The sequence below is a fragment of the Thermothelomyces heterothallicus genome (assembly GCF_042370625.1).
Source record: "Thermothelomyces heterothallicus CBS 202.75 unplaced genomic scaffold P884_scaffold_8, whole genome shotgun sequence".
In the NCBI taxonomy this organism is placed as follows: Eukaryota; Fungi; Ascomycota; class Sordariomycetes; order Sordariales; family Chaetomiaceae; genus Thermothelomyces; species Thermothelomyces heterothallicus.
Window position 1 is genome coordinate 593,310 of NW_027192569.1, and position 18,790 is coordinate 612,099.

Consider the following 18,790-nt stretch of genomic DNA (forward strand, 5'->3'; position numbering starts at 1 on the left):
TCACTGGATGTGGTGTAGTGTAGAATTGGGGGACTTGGCATCGTCCCAAAAATTCCCAAGCTATCGGATTTCCATGCCAGGCGCGCTCGGCGCGCTGCCCGCGGGGCATGCGGCAGCCTAGTTTCCCTACGGATTACTCCGTACAGACAGGCGCACCAGGCAGCCAATTTCAGGGCGCCTGTGGCCAATGGCGCGCCTCCGCAGTTTCGGAGCTAGTTGAACTTACCGCCTGCATGGTGTCAGGCCCGCGTCTTGGCGCCGGCGCGATCCGCTTCAGTTTGACCAAATCAGCACCTTCTCCTCGTACAAACCCCTCCGCATTGGGCCCCGCACGCATTGCGCGGCCAATGTCCTTGGCTCCGGAGAAGATTCTCACGTCAGCGCTGAATATTGTCGAGCCATCGTGAATGAAGTTATTAAAAGACTGCCGCGGGAAGAGCATCGCGTCACGATGGACTCGCGGGCATCTCACGTTGGCGCGAGGCACTTAAGCCCTCGGTCGAGGCACGGTTCCGATTTTACCACGAGCTGACCATCACAGAAATTTCGCCATGGATAAACCAAAGCAGAAGGAAAAGGAAAATGAGAAGGAAAAGGAAACCAGGAGTCTGTACGAGGAGGCCCTCGAGCGCTTCCGCAGGGATGCTTCCGAACGGCACTCGAGCGCCAAGGATGCGGAGCTGCTGAACGAGTTCCTGCGCGAGAGAGCCACGCCAGAGGAGACAAAGCAGGCCGCCGAGCTGCTGCAAGGCGATGCGGGGAAGAAGTATGGAGGCCGCAAAGTGGGCGACGTCGAGATCCCTGCCTCGTGGATCGCCAACATCATGGAGAACATCGAGCACTTCGTCGCCGCCGGCGACTTTGTCACAAAAAACGCTCCCGAGAGCGTCGGCATGGCGTGGTACGCCATCAAGCTCACCCTGACTGCCATCCACACCAACTACGACCTCTACACCTTCTTCGGCTCCGGTCTGAGCGACATCAGCGAGATCATGGTCATCGTGCGTCACTACGACCGCCTGTACGATGAGAGGTCCAAGCCGTACTGGAAGCCAAATCCGTCTGTCGAACAGCTTTTTCAGAACGTCATTGGTGCCTATGCCGCCGTCCTGGAATTTTCCTATGCCGTCAAGCGCCATCTGACGGCAGGCGCCCTCGGTCGCATCAAGCACGGCTTCAAGGATTTCTTTGGTCTCTCCAAAGCGAAGTTTGAAGACAAGCTGAACGCCGTGGCCACCTTCAAACAGAAGATCCTGGAGGGGAGCCAGGGCATCTTCCAAGACAAGACCCTATCCCAGCTCGAGAGTGTCTCCTCTGTTCTGGCCGGCATTGAAGGGACCGTCCGGCACATCCGGGACTTTCAAGACACCCAAAGAAAGTTGCACGAGGAGGCCATGGCGAAATTCGACGTTCTGCTGAAAGGACTAGATGATATCAAAGCATCTACAAAACGCAAGTCTCGGTGGGACTACGCTCTGCAGGACTTCCAGACATACCAGGAAGCCCTCAGCCCGATGCAGGGTTCTTTCAAGATCCTCGAAGACACCATCGACGCCACCTTCCCCGGGACATGCCAGTGGGTGTTTGAACTCGAGACCTACAACCGGTGGGCCGAGGCAGAAGGTAGCGCGCTGTTATGTCTGGCCGGTCCCGAGGGATCTGGGAAGTCGTTTGTCGTGGCCACCATTGCGGACCACATCACAGCCGCGGCCGGCCCCGATGAGGCTCTGCTGTACGTTTCATGCAGCGGCTCAACCAGCAGCGCCGAGCTGAGAAACAATCAGGTGTACACGGCAGACAGCGTCTGCCGAACTCTACTCTCGCAGCTCTATGACTTGGCCGTCCAGGGCGAAGACAGAGTTGAGCTGCTCGAGAACTGCAATGCCATTTTCCGGAAGGCAAAAGCCAAGAGTAACGTTATTTCGGCTCTGATGCGATCCGGATCCGATAGCCTGCCAGAATTTGCCGATGGTTTTGCCCGAATTGCCGCCCTGATCAAGAAGAAGGTAGTTCTCGTCTTCGATGGCGTGGATACCAACTGCCTCGACAACAAGAATCAAGAAGACCTTGCACGAAAAATCGACAGCCTCATGAGCGCCATGTCTGAAAAAGCTGGCATTGGCATCCGCATCCTCATCGGGTGTGCTTCTTCGTCGAAGCTCTTCCACGAACTTAATCCTGATTCTGACGAATTGATCGGCGTCGATTTCTATAACCGGGGCGACATCGAGATGGTCCTGACCGACGCGCTCAAGGATGTGCCAGGGCTCTCCGCCGCCGAACAGGAGACAGCCAAGGAGGCCATCATGAAAAAGGCCGGCTCTCGATTCCTCTACGTCAGGGACACCGCTATCCCGTTCATGCGCGAACCGTTTCAGAGGCCGCTTTCCAAACGGCTGGAGGCTCTCCCGGACGGCACAAGTGACGTGTACGGCAAAGCATTGAGCAAAATGAGTTCGAACTACTTGGACCTCCTTCGCACCGCACTCACCTGGACCGTTTTCTCTTCTCCCGAGTTCCCGGGATGGCCGCGGGCGAAAGAGGTTGTGGATTTTTTCCAGGGCACCTATGACGATCCGGAGGCGAGAGACGCCGCGGACGACGAAGGTGATGAAGAAGGGTTCCCGGAGATAACACCACTCGAACTCGACCAGCTTCGCACCGCTACCAATCCATTCCTGAACGTGTGGCAGGATTCCGATGGAGAGTATTGGCTCTTCGAGACCGACGAGGCAGCTGTTCATGAATATTTCGTCAGATCCGGTGACGATATTCCAGCAGAGGAGGAAAGTCACGAACACTTCTGTGCACGATGTGGTTCCACCGCCTCCGCGTCCAAGCGGTTGTACATTGATCCCAAGCAAAGTCATCTCCAGATGGCCCTCACTTGCTTGCGCCACTTGAACAACCCCCTGTTTCAACGAAGGGCGGGCCTGATCAGCGCCGCCGATGAAGACACAGACGATGAAGACGGGGGCGATGAAGACGGGGGCGACGAAGGCGCGGGCGAAGATGAGGCGGGCGATGAGGGCGCGGGCGGTGAAGACTCTGCCCATGAGGATAGTGGGGAGAGCGCCGCGCCGGAGAGTGACGACGAGGACGCATCGACCACGGATTCTGAGTCCGAGGCGGAGACGGAGCACGACAAAGAGGACAACCCAAAGCGCAGGCCTACGGTGGATGAGACGATGCAAATGGTTGAAGACGGCTACACCACCGAAATCTCCCTCGACGATGAGGATATCGTCGAAAAAACCTTCCTCGATCGCGGGCCAGATGAGGCCGAAACTCCCCCGGAAGCAGACAATGACGATGGTCCCGATCGCATCCGGTACGAACTCCAGTACTGGCACTGGCATCTGTCACAGGCTGAGTCATTGTGGCCTGCCGAAGAACGGGAGACCAACGCCAACTGGGCAGCCCTGATGGCTGAACTGGACAAGTTTGCTTTTGAGACTCCCGAGGTCTTTGCTGCTTGGCAGAGCGAGTATCCCGAGGAAGAAGACGAGTACAAAGCCTTCCGGCTAGACGCTGGGCCACACAAGCCCCTGCATGTTGCCGCGTACCTCGGTCTGGTCAGCTGGACGAAGCACCTCCTCGATCGGGGAGAGGAGCTCAATGAGCAGTCGAAGGGGTACAGCCCCCTCCAAGCCGCCGCCTGCTCCAGGCGCTCTATTGGCACCCTGAGGCTCTTGCTTGATGCAGGCGCCGATCCCAATGCCGAGAACGGGACGGACCGCAACGCGTTCCATCTCTGGTTGCTGCTCGGCGATAAAAGCGTGGAGGGAGCACGGATGTTCCTGGACCACGGTGCTGATCCTCTCCGTGCCTGTTCGAGGATGCATTATAGTCCGATCCAGTACTTTGCCTTCAGGGGTGAGGATCCTGAAGTCCTTGACCTCCTGATGGCCGCCGGAGCGGACATCAATGCAGTCTACCCTGAGGACCCCTGGAAGTTGTCGGCTCTGCACATCCTGCTTGCCAGGCGAGAGGTTCCGCCGACGCTCCTAGAAGCCTTTGTTGTAAAGCATAAGGCTGATACGAACTGGGAGAACGTTTTTTCCGCGAGGCCCATGCAGATCCTCTGCAGCAATGGCCAGCTCGAGCTTCTCCGGATCCTCCTTCAGTCCGAGATTCTCGAAATCGATGACACGGACCTTCAAGGCACAACGGCCGTTCACGAAGCCTCCCTTTACGGCTACAACAAATGTGTCGAAGCTCTACTCGAGCACGGCGCTGATCCCGACATTGCCGATAAGCTCAAGCGGACCGCTCTGCATACTGCCGCCCGAAAAGGGCACACCGAGACTGTTCGCGTGCTGCTCAGATTCACGAAGCAGCCCAGTCTACTAGACAGGCAGAGCTGGAGCCCTCTTTTCTGTGCCTGTCTCAGCAAGGACGAAGAATCCGCCCTCTTGATCTTGGATGCGCTCATTGAAAGTGAGGTCCCATTGTCCGAAATCAATCTCTCCACTCGCAGCGGCCGAACCGTCCTTCGCCAGGCGGCAAATCACGGCTTCATCAGGGTCGTCTCCAAACTCATCCAGCTCGCCACCGACCGCTCCGACACCGCCGGCCTGCTCCTCGACGCGCGCGACACCAAGAAGGGCATGACGGCTTTACACCGCGCCGCGTCCAACGGCCACGCGGCCTGCGTCCGGGCGCTCCTGGCCGCCGGCGCCGACCCTACCCTCCTCGACAACCAGTCGCGCCCGGCCCTGGCGCTCGCCTACGAACAGTGGACCGTCGCGAACAAGAACGAGGCCTACGAAGACATCCTCGCCCAGCTCATCGCCGCGGCTCCCGCGGCCGCCGTCGCGGACGCGGACCTGGTCGCCGTGTGTGCGGCCAACGGAAGTGTGCGCCTGCTCGAGCAGCTGTGGCGGCTCAACGCGGACCTGAACCGGCCGGACCGGTACGGCTGGACGCCGCTGGCGCTGGCGCGGCAGTTCGCGCGCGCCGAGGCCGAGGGCTTCCTCAAGCGGCAGCCGGCCTGGACCAACGTGCTGCCGAGGCGCTGGGAGACGCGGTTCCCCGGCGCGACGGCGGCCGGCGCGGCGAGCGTGCTCGAAGGCGGCAAGGAGATTCTGCATACGAGCAAGAAGCGCGTGTGCGTCTCGACGGACCGGCCGCTGCCGGACGGCCTGGAGTCGTACTACTTTGAGATCACGCTCAAGGAGGTGCCGGACAGGGAGGTCAAAACGAAGTGGCCCGAGGTGGCGATCGGGTTCTGCACCCTGGGCGGGGCCGCCGTCTCGTTTCCCGGGTGGTGGGAAGGCACGGACAGCCCGACGACGGCCGAGTCGTGGGGGTATCACTCGGATACCGGCAGGATGTATTCCTCGACGGTGGACCCGGGCGACGATTTCACGATCAAGAAACAGAGATATCGGGTCGGGGACACGGTCGGCGCGGGAGTGGACCTGGCCAAGGGGGAGATCTGGTTCACCCGGAACGGAGTCAGGCTGAAAGAAGTGCTCACGGGCGTCGAAGGGCGCCTGTTCCCCGTCGTGGGGCTGCATGAAGAGGTCTTCTTCGAGACCAACTTTGGTAGGGAAGGTGACGGGGAGTTCAAGTGGAAGCCGGATGCGGCGGCGCAGACGGGAGAAGAAGAGGAGGAGGAGGAGAAGAAGACGAAGAACTGGACGGTGGTGGAAGTCGTTCAGGTCACTTCGATCGATGGGGACCAGATTGTCGGGGAGAAACAGGCCGCCGCCGTGTAGGTGACGAGCGAGCTGGCCGTTGTGGGATGAGAAATGACTGTTATGAATGATGATGTGTTGCTAATTATGTCAGCTCTAACTGGTCAATGCCGTATTTTCAATGTGTTGAAGTGAAAAGAAAACCAATCACTAATTAATTATTAGATGTGGGATTCGACTTACATTGCACCGTGTATGCAGGGTGCTACAGCTCGATGGCTACAAATGACTACAGCTCGGACTGGCTACAAGATACAATACCATAGCGGTATTCGTGCCATGGGTGGCACTCCTAGACTAACTGGTACGGTCTGCAGAAGTGGTGATAAGATGCGTTAATTCTTCCAAGTGCTAGAGGCACTTGGGGATACTATCTAAATATATATCTATAACCCCTAGCTTATTATCCCTATTAGTAGGTCTATTAGATCTAACCTACTAATAGCTATATATTATAATAGATACTAGGGTTCGAAAAGAAAAATATAATAACCTATTATAACTTAGTAGATATATTAGTTATTTATCTATAATAATAATCTTAGTAAGTATCTTATTTATCCTCCCTATTGTTAAATCTATCTGTCCCTTAGTCCTTCTTCCTAGTAGTTCCTAAGTTTACGATAAATGCTAATACTATAAACGGACGCTCCTAAGGGGGCTATATAAGTATTCTAGCCCTAGCCTAGGTATCCCTAACTGGGGTACGGTTACCGTAGACTATACTAGTAGCCCTCTTACGCGAGGGGCTCTCTTATGCCGGTATATCTAAGCACGGGTGTTTCTGGCTAGTAGCCGTAGGTAGTAGTAGGTATATTACTAGCCTGGTAATTAAGCTTAGGGGAGTACTATGTCTAGTAGTAGCTGGTAGAGGTAGGTAAGCTATAGGCTCCTAGCTCTTAGAAGCCTTCTATAGTATAGTAATTACTATAGTATGCTTAGTAAGCTAGGTAATCGTTTCTTCTAGCTATTATATCTTTTTATCTACTCCCTTCCTCTAGTTAAGGGTAGTTATATAGTTATTATTTATAACTATAGAAGCCTCCTTTAGTTACTTAAGTTCCTCCTTGACTTAGTCAAGGTCCTTTTTAATGCTATTAATAGCCTTATCCTGCCTCTAGATTATAGCCTAACCTATACTAAGAAGGTTAGCCTTAGTAGCTAGGTACCGGTATTTAGTAAAGTCCTTATTAGTCTTATTATCCTTAGTAGTACTATGGGCTATAGTAATATATATAGGTATAGAGTATAGGCCCTAATAACCGGTTAGGCTATAGTAAAGGTAACTAAGTTTAAATAGGTAGCTATTAACTAAGGTATTACTATCTCCCTTTAGTATATAGATATAGGCTACTAGTAGTTCCTTAGGCTCTAGTATATTAGTAGGTATTATACTAATGGTATAATAGGCCTTATATATATTCTCTAGCTTTTTCTTAAGGCTATATATAGTTATATTAGCCCTATATAAATTATTACTAGCCTTCTAATAGAAATAGTAGATCTAGTAATAGGTATAGATAAGTATTTCCTTATTACTATAGTATTCCTAGTAGGTATAGGTAAGGTAGTCCTTGATAGGCCTAATCGTTATAGCTATAGATAGATATAATAGGCTAGACTTGATGATATTAGTACTAGTAAAGGGGTCAAACTCTATACCTATAAAGGTATTTTCTACCTCCTTAAGGCTATCAAAGGTAATATATATATTATTAAGCCTACCTTAGGACTTAGCCTCCTCCTCTTTGTCCTTAGGATCCCTCTTAGTCCTATAGGCAAATCTACTAGTAGGTGCCCTATATTATATATATCTAATAGGTATAGTAGGCTAAGGCGTAGGCTTAGGCGGTTATAGTGTCAAGTCTGGCTATAATAAGGCCTAGGCTATTAGGCTAATGGTAATATTAGCTATAGTCTTATTAACGACTAATATACTTTCTTTATCACGTTACTTAGTACCCTATAATATAGCTATAGGTAAGCTAATATATATATATAGATATATAGTTATATCTTAGATGGCGTTAATAGGGCTAGACTCTTAATAGTCTTACTCTAATTAAGTTATATCTGATTTATAGGATAGGAAGTCGGTAGGCTTAAGCGTTAGAATTGCCTAGTATATAGTTAGTAGCGTCAGAGGCCTCTTCTTATTTACTATATCCTATACCTTAGTAATAGCGACCTTAATTAACGATAGAGGGGTTAGTATAGTATCCTTATCTATAGGAATATTAGGGAAGGTATTAGCTAGCTACTTATACTAGTATACCTTGATTATATTAACAGGGACCTACCCGGTTTCACTAACATATTAGGTATATATAACTATATAGGTACCCCCTATCTTATATACTATATTGCTATTAGTAGTATAAGGCTAGAATCTTCCTTATAGATTCAAGGTCTTATAGTGCTTAGCGAAAAATAGTACTAGTATAATATAGTCATTATCACTATTAGTAGCTTTATATAGGTTAACTATAATAGAGGTACCTATAATGACATTAAATAATATTACCTTTATTTCGCCTTTGATCTTAATGAAGGTAAATTTAGCCTCTAAATAGGGAATCTTAGTAATATTATCCTTGTCTATACTATAGAAGGTCTTATAGTTAGCTATAGTCATTTGCTCTCCCTATAACTAATAGCTATTAACAAAGTAATATATAGCTGGTAGGCAAACTACCTTATACTTACTCTTACTAGTACAGACCATATTAATTACACTTCTAGGGACTTAGGCTATAGCGCCTATCTTACTATCGTAATACCATTCGACTATAGCATCCTCCGGAAACTATAGGTATAGAGGGCTAAAAGTGTTATAGGTGATATTACGAGGGGTATTAGCGACTCGAGGGGGTATATACTATAGGTTATATTATAGTATATTAGGATCCTCGCCCTCGAAGGCTATAGCCGCCTCTTTACGGTATACTTAGACTAGGCTACCTATTACTAGGTTATTATAGAATTCCTCTTTGGTACCTAGGTTGGCCGTAAAGCCTATACCGCTTTCTAGTATTGTGTCTAGGTTCTTAAGGAGATCTTAGATATTACTATCCGCCGGAGTATTGTTTTCGCTTATAGGGCCGGAGTATATACCTAGTGTAGGTGTAGGTATGGCCTATACCTGGTTAGACGCCTCTATAGCTGTCTGCTTCTTCCGCCGATTAATAGGTATAAACGCGGTAGCCAGGGTATCGGCTGCTTTGGTCGCTATTACTAACTATAATATAGGTATATCTTGCTAGCTAACCGGAGGCTCGCTTCTAGTAGCTAGGGCTGCTACTATAGTTACTACTACTATTACTATAGGGCCCTAGGTGCCTTTAGTAGCCTATTTGTCGCTTTTTCTGGCCTTGCTTCTAGATTTGGCCATTGTAACTAATGGAACTAAGCTATTCGAGGTTGACAAACTTAGTAAAAGTCGTAAAAGGGAGTAGTTTTCTTATATATACGATAGAATGAAGCAAAAGGTAGTAGGAAAATACTCTCTAGGGCCTCCTTTTGATAGAAATGGAGGTATATAAGCTATAGGTAATGGCTATATAGTTATATTAATAGAAAAGGCTGGCGTTAAAGGGTTTAAAGGTTAGAAAACAAGGTAGCTATTAAAGAAATTATAGAAGAATTGAAGTGGTTCGAAAAACTAGAAAATAATAGGAAATCTAGGGGTTTTTATAGTTTTTAGGTAGGGCTTTTAAAGATAGGATAAAAGAAGGCTTAAGTGGTTGGTATTTAGCCCTATTATATTAAATAGGTAGGCTATTTAGCCTTATTTGTTAAATAGTCGGGTTATTCGGAGGCTAACTAAGCTAGCTATACGGTTTAAAGTAGCCTATATATAGTAAACAGTAGAGTTTGGAATGAAAGTAGTAATAAAGATAAAGGTATAAGGAATAGTAATAGGTTTTCTAGTGTTAAAATAGATACAAGGAAGTATCCTATTGAAGGTCTATGCTTCTAAGCGTTATTTAGACTCCTCCTAGCTAGGTATAATGCCTTAGGTCTGGCTAGAAGTCTTCTATTTCGGAGGTCGGCCTTGTTTCTTCCTAGTTAGCGGTTAAATCTAACGGCGATTTATATATTCCTAGATTAATTCGCTAGAAGTAGCCTCTAGTTTACTCTAGGGAAGCCACTAGTCGTCTTTTACATCAAATCCGAGCTAGTAAATAAGGTATTTAACCCTTAGGCGCTTCTTTCTACGTATATAATGGTCGATAATCTTCTCAATCCTCTAGTACTCCTTACTATCGACCAAGATTAGTTATAGTAGTAGTATAGTTCTTTTAAACGGATCAGGACCTTGTTTAACGCGGTAGAGTTAGGCAATAGATACAACCAGATAGACCTTCTAGGATTTAGGAAAATCTAGCTCGTAAGCCAGTTTTCCTACCCTTCGCTTGATTTTAAACGGTCCTACTCTCTAGGCTGACCATTTCCTATTAGGTTTACCAGGTAAATAGTATTCTTTATATAACTATAGCTAAACGGTGTCCCTAACTTCGAATTCGGTAGGTATATATCTCTAGTCATACTATAGTTTAGCTAGTACTATAGCCCGATCAATCATTTTACTAGCTTTAGCCTAGTACTATTTATATAGGATTTCTAGGGCTTTATACCCGCCAGTTCTAGCGGTTTTCTTACTTAGGATATCTAATACTAAGTACGGTTTAAATCTATACACTAGCTCATTTAAGGACCTCCTAATACTAGTAACTAGTGTGTTATTAAGGTAATGCTATAAGGCCGGTAGGATTTTAACCTATAAGCGGTTAGAATTTACTATAAAGTTTATCTATAAGGCGATTTCTACGGTTTGGTTCGTCCGTTTAGACTGTCTATCAGTCTAAGGGTAGTAGGCTATAGAAAATAGCAACTTGGTTCCTAGTAGTAAGAAGATTTCCTTCTATAGGTCAGATATAAATTTAGGGTTATAATTACTAATGATTTAGGCTAATATTCCCTAGTTGGTAAATATCTAGGTCCTTAGAAGAACCGTTACCTATTCTTTAGCTATATACGTCTGGTGGCCGGCCATGAGAAGCTTCTTCTTGCTAAACTTATAGGTTATAGTATAGAGGGTATCTGCTAGGGTATAGCCTTCGAGTGACCAGAAGGTACTAATGGTTAGCACTAGTAGCAAGTCGGTAATAAAGTCTATAGCTACTATATAGAATAGTATTAGCTAGGTACAAATAGGCTAGAGTTCCCCTGGTGGTAGGTTATAGTTGGTCAAGTTTGCCTAATATACCTTATAGTACTATACGAACTTTGAAACCTTCTAGGCCTTCCTACGGAAATAAATAGCTATAAGCTCGTTTATCATCTTATTTTTACCGAAATAGTATATATCATTATAAATTATCTAAAGGACTTGGTTAATATAGTTTTCCGGTAAATAAAGTCTTCTAGTGCCATCAAAATCTATATAGAAAAGCAGTCCGTTCGAAAGTTCGAACGGTCCTATAGGTAGTTTTAGCCGTTTGTGTTTTCTAGCTCTGGTATAGTCATTTCTAACCAAGTCTTTCCCGTTTTCACGGAGGGCTTGGTAGATAGGTCTATATTTCTAGTCCTTAGGGTAGCTAGCGATGATTCTAGCCCTGAATTTGTTACTAAGCACTAGTTCTATAATAGTTATATCTACTATAAAGGCCTTAGTATCCTAGTAATCGCTCTAGATATTCCTAAGCTTATTAGTCGGGCTATCTTTAACCTTTAGGTCTTCTTATTCCTAGGTAGGTAACCTTAATAGCATATTAGGTACTATATTTAGGGTCCTAGGGATATAAAAGATATTAAGGTTAAATCTAAATAGATAGTTAGTAACATTAGCTAATTTAAGGTTAGCCTTAGCTAGATTTATTATAATTAAGGACATATACTTTATAATCCCTTTTATTAGTATATAGTTAGTAAGAATATTAACTAGGTACCTATTTAATTATACTATCTTCTGGAGTTTCCTAATTACCTAAATAAGTATAGCAATTTCTACCTCTATAGATCTATAGCACTTTTCTACATTAATAGTCACTCTTAATATAAATAGAATAGGCTATACTTCGCTTAAAGGAATATCCCTACTAGGGATTTTCTTACTATCCTAGTCGCCCTTAAGCTAGAAAGCGATAATATTATAGCTATTACAGTAGGTATCTAACTTAAGGAATAGTAGTTTTTCTAGGCAGTAGTAATAGAGAAACTCCTAGTTATACAAGTGTTCCTAGAGCAACCTAAAGGATTCGAGTTCTTCCTTAGTTAGGGTAAACTTAATAGTAGAAGTGACCGCTTTCCGGGCCCTTTTAGCTTTCCCGGGCTTAAGCTTTCCTTCTTTCTATACTATAGCTATTAGAGTCGTTTTTCGTACCTAAAGTGGCCTTACTTTTGTATTAAACTATAGAATACCCTTCCTAAGCTAACCGGCCATTCCGAGGTAGTACTCTAGACTATCAAGTGTATCTAGGAACTTTAGCTTCTTAAAAGTAGCGATATAGTCGTCGGTTTTAGCGATACCTTTACCATTTATAATATACCTAAGGAGCCTTATAGCCGGGTAGCCTATAAATGATTTAGGTATACTAATATATATATAGGCTTTATTAAGGATTTTGTAAATGGTATATAGATATTCGAGGTATTCTTCCTTGGTTTTACTAAAGATAATGATATTATTAATATATATCCTAATAAAATGGCGGTGTTTTAGGAAAAGTCTATCTATATAGCGTTATATAAAGGCTGGTGTATTCTTGAAACCTATAAGTACTACGTTCGATTTTTCCAGGCCACGGTAGCTTATAATAACCATATAGTCGCTATACTCCTTGGCTATAGGTAGCTAGTGAAAAAACCCTAAGGTATCTAAGGCTATAAAGAATTTGTTACCGACTATAGTAGCTATAATGTTATCCTAGTCAGGTAGGAGATAAATATCTAGGACTGTAATTACATTTAATAGTTATAGGTTAACTATACTTTAGCTTTTCTTAACCTCTACCCTAGGCTTTTTAGAAACTTTCCTCTATATAATAAAGGCTAGGTATACGATTAGGGTTAGTTCGTCTATAAAGGTAAATTTTCCGGATGCCTAGAGTTAGTTATAATGCTTATCAAGGGCTTTATAGTCTTTAAGCCCTATTAGGTACGGTCTAACCGTATAGACTTGCTTTTACCATCCGTTAACTAGATTGATTCGCATTTTCTAGTATTCTGGCATTAATACGATTCCCCTATCTTAGTAGAGATCGTATTTGTCTAGAAGTTCCTTTACCTTAAGTATAAATTCAGGATTTATATTAGCTATACTAATGCCATCCTTACTTTTGATAACCGGAATGTCATTAGGTTTCTCGATGCTATATGACAGGGTATAAAAGCTTGTCGTATTTGGTAGAAGTTCCTAGTCGCCATCGGCTTTTTCCTAGTAGTATATATACTAGGCTTCTTCTAACCTCCTCTTTAGCTCTTACTTAGTAATTCTATCCTAAACCTCGGCCTATATATCTTCTATATCCGTTATACCAATATATATAGTAGTGTCCTCTCCCGAGTATTCTAATAGATAGCTAACCTTATCCCCTTTTCGGATGATTATAGGGGTATTAGTATCATTTTAGACGATTACTACCCTAGGGGTATGCTAGGTGATTATAGCGTCTTAGATTCCTTCTTAGCTAGTAGTAAAGTAGAAGCACTTATTCTCCGGGAGGTTATTAGGCAGTAGAATAAAGTATATCTCGAGTAGCTAGGTAGAGTATATAGGTATAATAGTATACCAGGCGGTAATAACTTTCTAAGAGATAGGCTTAGGGTTCTTTTTTATAATATCTCTATAGACCTTTATATTAGCTAATAATCTAAAGGTATAGATACCCTTAATAAAGTTAATCTTAATACTATAGGCGGTTATAAAGTCGGTACCTAGTAGTATCTTTAGAGCAAGTTTGTTAATAACATCGGCTATAATATAGATATATCTATTAATTGGCGTATTCCAGGCCTCTCCTAGGATATAGAAGTTAAACTCGACCTACTCGCTAATTATAGTCTTTAAATTGACTTCTTTAAAAGTATAGGACTTGCCTTTAATCTATCGGGGGTTCTTTACCTATTAGGAAATCTATATCTGATTAACTAGGTTAGTTAAACTACCTATATCGAAGTAAATGTCTATAGTTTGGTCTCCTAGGTTAGCTCGGACCAGAATATAGAGGTAGGACATCTTTCTTATCTGGTAGAAGGGTATTTCCGTACTTAGATTTGCTTCTATAACTTAGCTAGGTTCGAAAGAGAGAAGAGTAGTTTCCTATGGCACTTCTATAGACGGTTCTGGCAGTGTAATGGTGTCTAACGATATAGTCGCGCTTTCCGCGAATTCTCGTTCTGCCTAGGGAAGCTCTTCTATTAGTAGTTTAGGTAAGTGTAGCTTCCTTTTATAGTTTTGCTATAAATAATAGTATAGCTATTCTTAACTTGTAAAAGTCTAATCGTAAAGATTATACCTATTATTATCCTTCTGGTAGTAGTTTTCTATAATGGTAGTAAGGAAATATACCTTTCCTTTACTAGCGTCCCCTTTAATTTCTAACTTATAGTTACTAAATAGAAGATAACTAGTAGCCTTAAGTTCTTTATATTTAGCTTTAGCCTTTTTATCCTCTCCTAATATTACTACTATATTATAGTAATAGTATATATTATCTCTATTAATACGTTTTTGACTATAGTAGTAGAACTATCTAAAGTAGGGATTCCGGTTATTATATCTACCCTTTTCCTAGGCTCTAGTACCCTATAGATGGCTATTTCTGACTTGGTTATTACGCTCCTTTGGTTAAGACTCCTAGTTATAGCTTCGGAATCGCTCCCCTTATAGAAGATATCTACGTTTCTATTCCTTCCTTCTCTTATAATGGTTAGTCTGGTATTACTAGCCTTAACTATCCTTTTAGGGGTTAGTATATAACTAATTAGCTTATTCCTTGTTAGTATTGTTACTATTACTACTATTAGCCCTATCCAAGGTTTTATTAACATTAAATATAGCTACCTTCCTTAACCTCTTTTCGGCTCTAAGTTCTTTTAAAAGAGCTTCCTATTTTTCTAAGGTATAGAGGAGGTACTAGTCAATAGTATCTATCTTATATAGCTTAGGGTAGAGCTTACAAAGTAAGGGAGTCATTACTAACTAGAGTCTAGTCAAGAGCTAGTAGTTTATCTTATCTCCCTAGACTTAGGTATAGTAGAAGAGGTCTATAATAAATTTATAGATAGATTTACCTAAGGCTAGGTTATCTTTAGTATAGCTATTCTAAACTAGCTATTAACTTACATAGTTAAACTAGATACTAAATCGTTCCTTAATCCTTTAGAGCTATATCTCTATATTTAGATATAGGGTCTCCTTCTTAGTTAGTAATAGTTATTACTCGTATTACTATAAGGTTAACCTATAGAATAATACCTATAGGTTATTTTATAAGAGAAGCTCCTTAGAAACGTTTCCTTTGACTATATTATAGATATACTCGATCTAGAGGTTAGTATCAATATAATAATAGATCTTTTTATAATAGAAGATTAGCTAGCCATTTATAATCTTTTGGTCGGTATCTAGCTAGAGTAAGCTAATATTAGTAATCTTCTAGGCTTAGTCTGTTATTAGTTATAGTATTATATATACTAGTTATAGCTAAAGGGAACTAATATCTACTTAGTTAGTTATAACGTTCTAAAGAAGTCTAACTATTACCCTCTAGAGTAGTTTTATAATCATTTCCTCTATTAGGTCTAGTAGTAAGAGGGGTATATATCCCCTTATAGGGTTATCCCCTACTAGTATTAGTATTATTATTAGCGATCTTCCTATTAGTTAGACTATTAATTAGAGGTTTTATAAAGGCCCTTACTAGGGTTCTTCCCTTTCTAGAAGCTCCCTTAGTATATTAGTTATAATTATAATTTAAGTAGCTCTATTAGGTCTACTTAATATCTAGTCACCCTATCTACTTAGACCTACTAGATTTAGCTTAGGCCTTAGGGTCTCTAGTAGATCTAATAGACCTATAGGTAGAGTTATCCTTTATAGGGTAGTTTCTAATAATATAGTAAATTATTAAACTAGGTCTTTAGGACTTAACATTTTCGGAGTCTCTAAGGGTCCCCTATACTAGCTTTCCTCCTAAACTTACACTTCCGGTATAATTCTTACTACTAGTAGTAATAGTAGAATAAGAGCTTTATTTAAGAGGTAAGGAAGGAGTCTTATAAAGTGCTTAACAAGTCCTCTTAGGGTATAGTCATTAAGAGTCTACAATTCTAGGTAATCCTCGTCTATTAGGTAGTTATAAAAGTCCTAGGTATAAGTAAAGTAGCTATCGGCCTCCTTAAGGGATACTACTAGCTTAAGGAGTTAAAGGTCTATTAGAGAGAGCTTCTAAACCTAACGCTAATAGACATTTCTAATAACAAAGCGATAGGTCTAATACGCTTACTATAGTTTAGACTTATTTATTAGTTCTTGATAGTATTATTATTATTACTATCGTTTTTAACCGTTTAGGCATCTACTTAGAGTAGAAGGATATAGTTACTTGACTCGGGTAAATAGTCTCCTATAGCGTTTAAATACGAATAGTAATAAAGATTATAGATTTAAACCGGTAGTAGGCACCACTTACTATAGCTCGATAGCTATAAATGACTATAGCTCGGACTAGCTATAAGATATAATACTATAGCGGTATTCGCGCTATAGGCAGTATTCTTAGACTAACTGGTATGGTCTGTAGAAGTGGTGATAAGATGCGTTAATTCTTCTAAGTGCCAGAGGCACTTAGGGATGCTGTCTAAATATATGTCTATGACCCCTGGCTTATTATCCCTGTTGGTGGGTCCGTCGGATCTGACCCACTGACAGCCATATGCTGTAACATAGGGGATACGTATTCCTGGTTATCTTCTTAGGTTCCTAGGTTGAAATGCGCCACTAGTACATTAGATACCGTACCTACCTGGTTGGGCAAGCCTGATGGTTTCCTTATGCTATGCTAGCTTTATATAGTAAATGTATATATGGCCGGTATGTACATAGATACGATGTGTACCTGGTCATATGTTGATGCTATATTATCAGCACTAATTAGAGAACCCTAAGAATCGAGGTCGCTAAAGGGTAATTAGATAATGGAACGAGCTCGCAAGATGAAACCCGGACGTCATGATCGGCGCTCCGCTCTAGTAAAAAAGACCGAGGCCCTGAAGTACCTGTCTGACATTAGTGCGTTCTCGAACTGGCGGCTCGGACACGGGCGAATCCGACGGAGTTGGGGGCCATTTCGAGTCAGACGGCGAATGATAATAATAGGCTCGCATGGACGGGGGCATGTCGATAGATATAATATCACCTTAGACCGTCTCTCTCCCGCAACGCTGTCTGGTCGTCTCTCAATCCTAACCAGCGTCTCAGCTCAGACAAAGTCTCCGAGTGTATGAAGTAGCAATCTCCGTGACCGGGGCGGCTCATTCCATTGAAACTGTCGGACTTTGCACCATGGATTCAACATCCCCCTTTCCGATACCGATCCCCGAGGAATATCGGGAGGGGGGTTGGGGGTTATGTGGCCATGTGGACCGCCGTCGTCCGCAAGAACTGCCGGACCGCCCGGTCGCTGACCAGGGTCGTGCAGGTGTACGTGCTGAAGTTGTGCACGAGCTCCAGGACCATGATGTTGATACCCTCGTCGCGCGAGGGTTGGAGGGTCGCCGTGGCAGGTGTCGAAGATTCAACGCGTTTCTCCTTGCTCCCGCCCGCCCTGAGAGGAGGCAGTGGTCGGGGCGGTAATAGGAGGATGGAGCTGGACAAAGTCGGATGTCACTGCGTGCTTCTCACAATTCCGACATGATGGCCGAGTTTCGTCACACTGGAGGTTTCGTCAGCGAGGTACCTTACTTGATCAGGGGGTCAGGGATGATAAGGTCAAACTCTGTTGTGTGTAGTAGGAATTGTCTTTCTCAATAAAAGCTAATCCTGAACACTATAATTACATCGAATGTAATTAAAGCTCTTTAAAATGCTGACTCGAGCTTGCTATTATATTTGATAGTTATAAGCCTAGCGCTGTAATTACTCCTTACTAATATTAATATAAATACTAATAGAAGCTCTCTCTCTTTATAAATATGCCTTCCCAAGATGAAATGTTCCATCCGTGATCTCTGGCCGCTGCGTGGCTAAGGAGTCCTCCTGTCTGGCATTCGATGATACATGCAGGCTCACGAGACGAACGCTGTTAGGGCACATATTTCATTAAGTCCTGGTTAGTTCAGCCATAACGCACTGGGCGGTGTTGAGCTTCAAAACATCCGGTCGGTGCTATGGGGATCTACTACCATAGCCACTAACCAACAACATCAAAACCTTGCCCTCCTTGTTTCACGCAATGGTCAAAAACTTGTGTTATGAGGGGAACGATTTCCGCTACAGGAGCTACCCATGATCCCTCCAGACCTCTTTGACCATGGAGATATGGCATACTTGGACACCAGGGGATGGAACTCTATCCGGATTACACGAGGTCTGGGCTCGTTCTAATTATACACGGAAGAAGACGCACAATTCTTAATTTTAAGGCCCGAACCACGCCGTTGCTGCGCGAGGAAATGGTTCACTAACATAACTCGAGCCAGTTTAATGGAGAATATGTTATGGATTCAAAGAAATACGTTTCTCTCATTCCCAGAACGGCGCACGTAAGACGATACGGCTGCCATCTGACGGGAACTAAAAGTTGGAGGAAGCGCCCGATGCTGCAAATGCTAATCAATTGATAGAGGTCTGGTTATAGTAGTTGAAATAGTTCAAAAGATCGATGTCCTCTATCAACGTTTACTAGCCCTGTGGTTCTATATAAGAAGAAGATAGGCACAAAGAACCCACCGTTTACAGACTCCACAGGGCAGTTATCTTATCTATCCTTATATGATAGACACGTCCGTTAACACGTACTACATCAAGTGCCCCACCCAGAAAAGAAAAAGTAGTACCTGTACTATAGGCTCCAAATAGCTCC

At 43.8% G+C, this 18,790-nt stretch overlaps 1 protein-coding gene across 1 annotated transcript; it reads left to right on the plus strand.

Moving 5' to 3' along the window:
- Positions 1 to 384: 384 nt before the first annotated feature.
- P884DRAFT_241545 (ankyrin repeat-containing domain protein) lies at positions 385 to 5,949 on the plus strand. The gene is made up of 2 exons (XM_069440223.1): positions 385 to 3,039; positions 3,151 to 5,949. The coding sequence occupies exons 1-2, from the start codon at positions 552 to 554 to the stop codon at positions 5,721 to 5,723; spliced, it is 5,061 nt and encodes a 1,686-aa protein (XP_069298522.1). The 5' UTR covers positions 385 to 551; the 3' UTR covers positions 5,724 to 5,949.
- The last annotated feature ends 12,841 nt before the right edge of the window (positions 5,950 to 18,790 follow it).

Coding starts and splice junctions, on each gene's coding strand:
- P884DRAFT_241545 (XM_069440223.1), top strand. CDS start 552: ATGGATAAACCAAAGCAGAAGGAAAAGGAAAATGAGAAGGAAAAGGAA. Junction 3,040..3,150: donor GGGCGATGAGGGCGCGGGCG/GTGAAGACTCTG, acceptor AGCACGACAAAG/AGGACAACCCAAAGCGCAGG.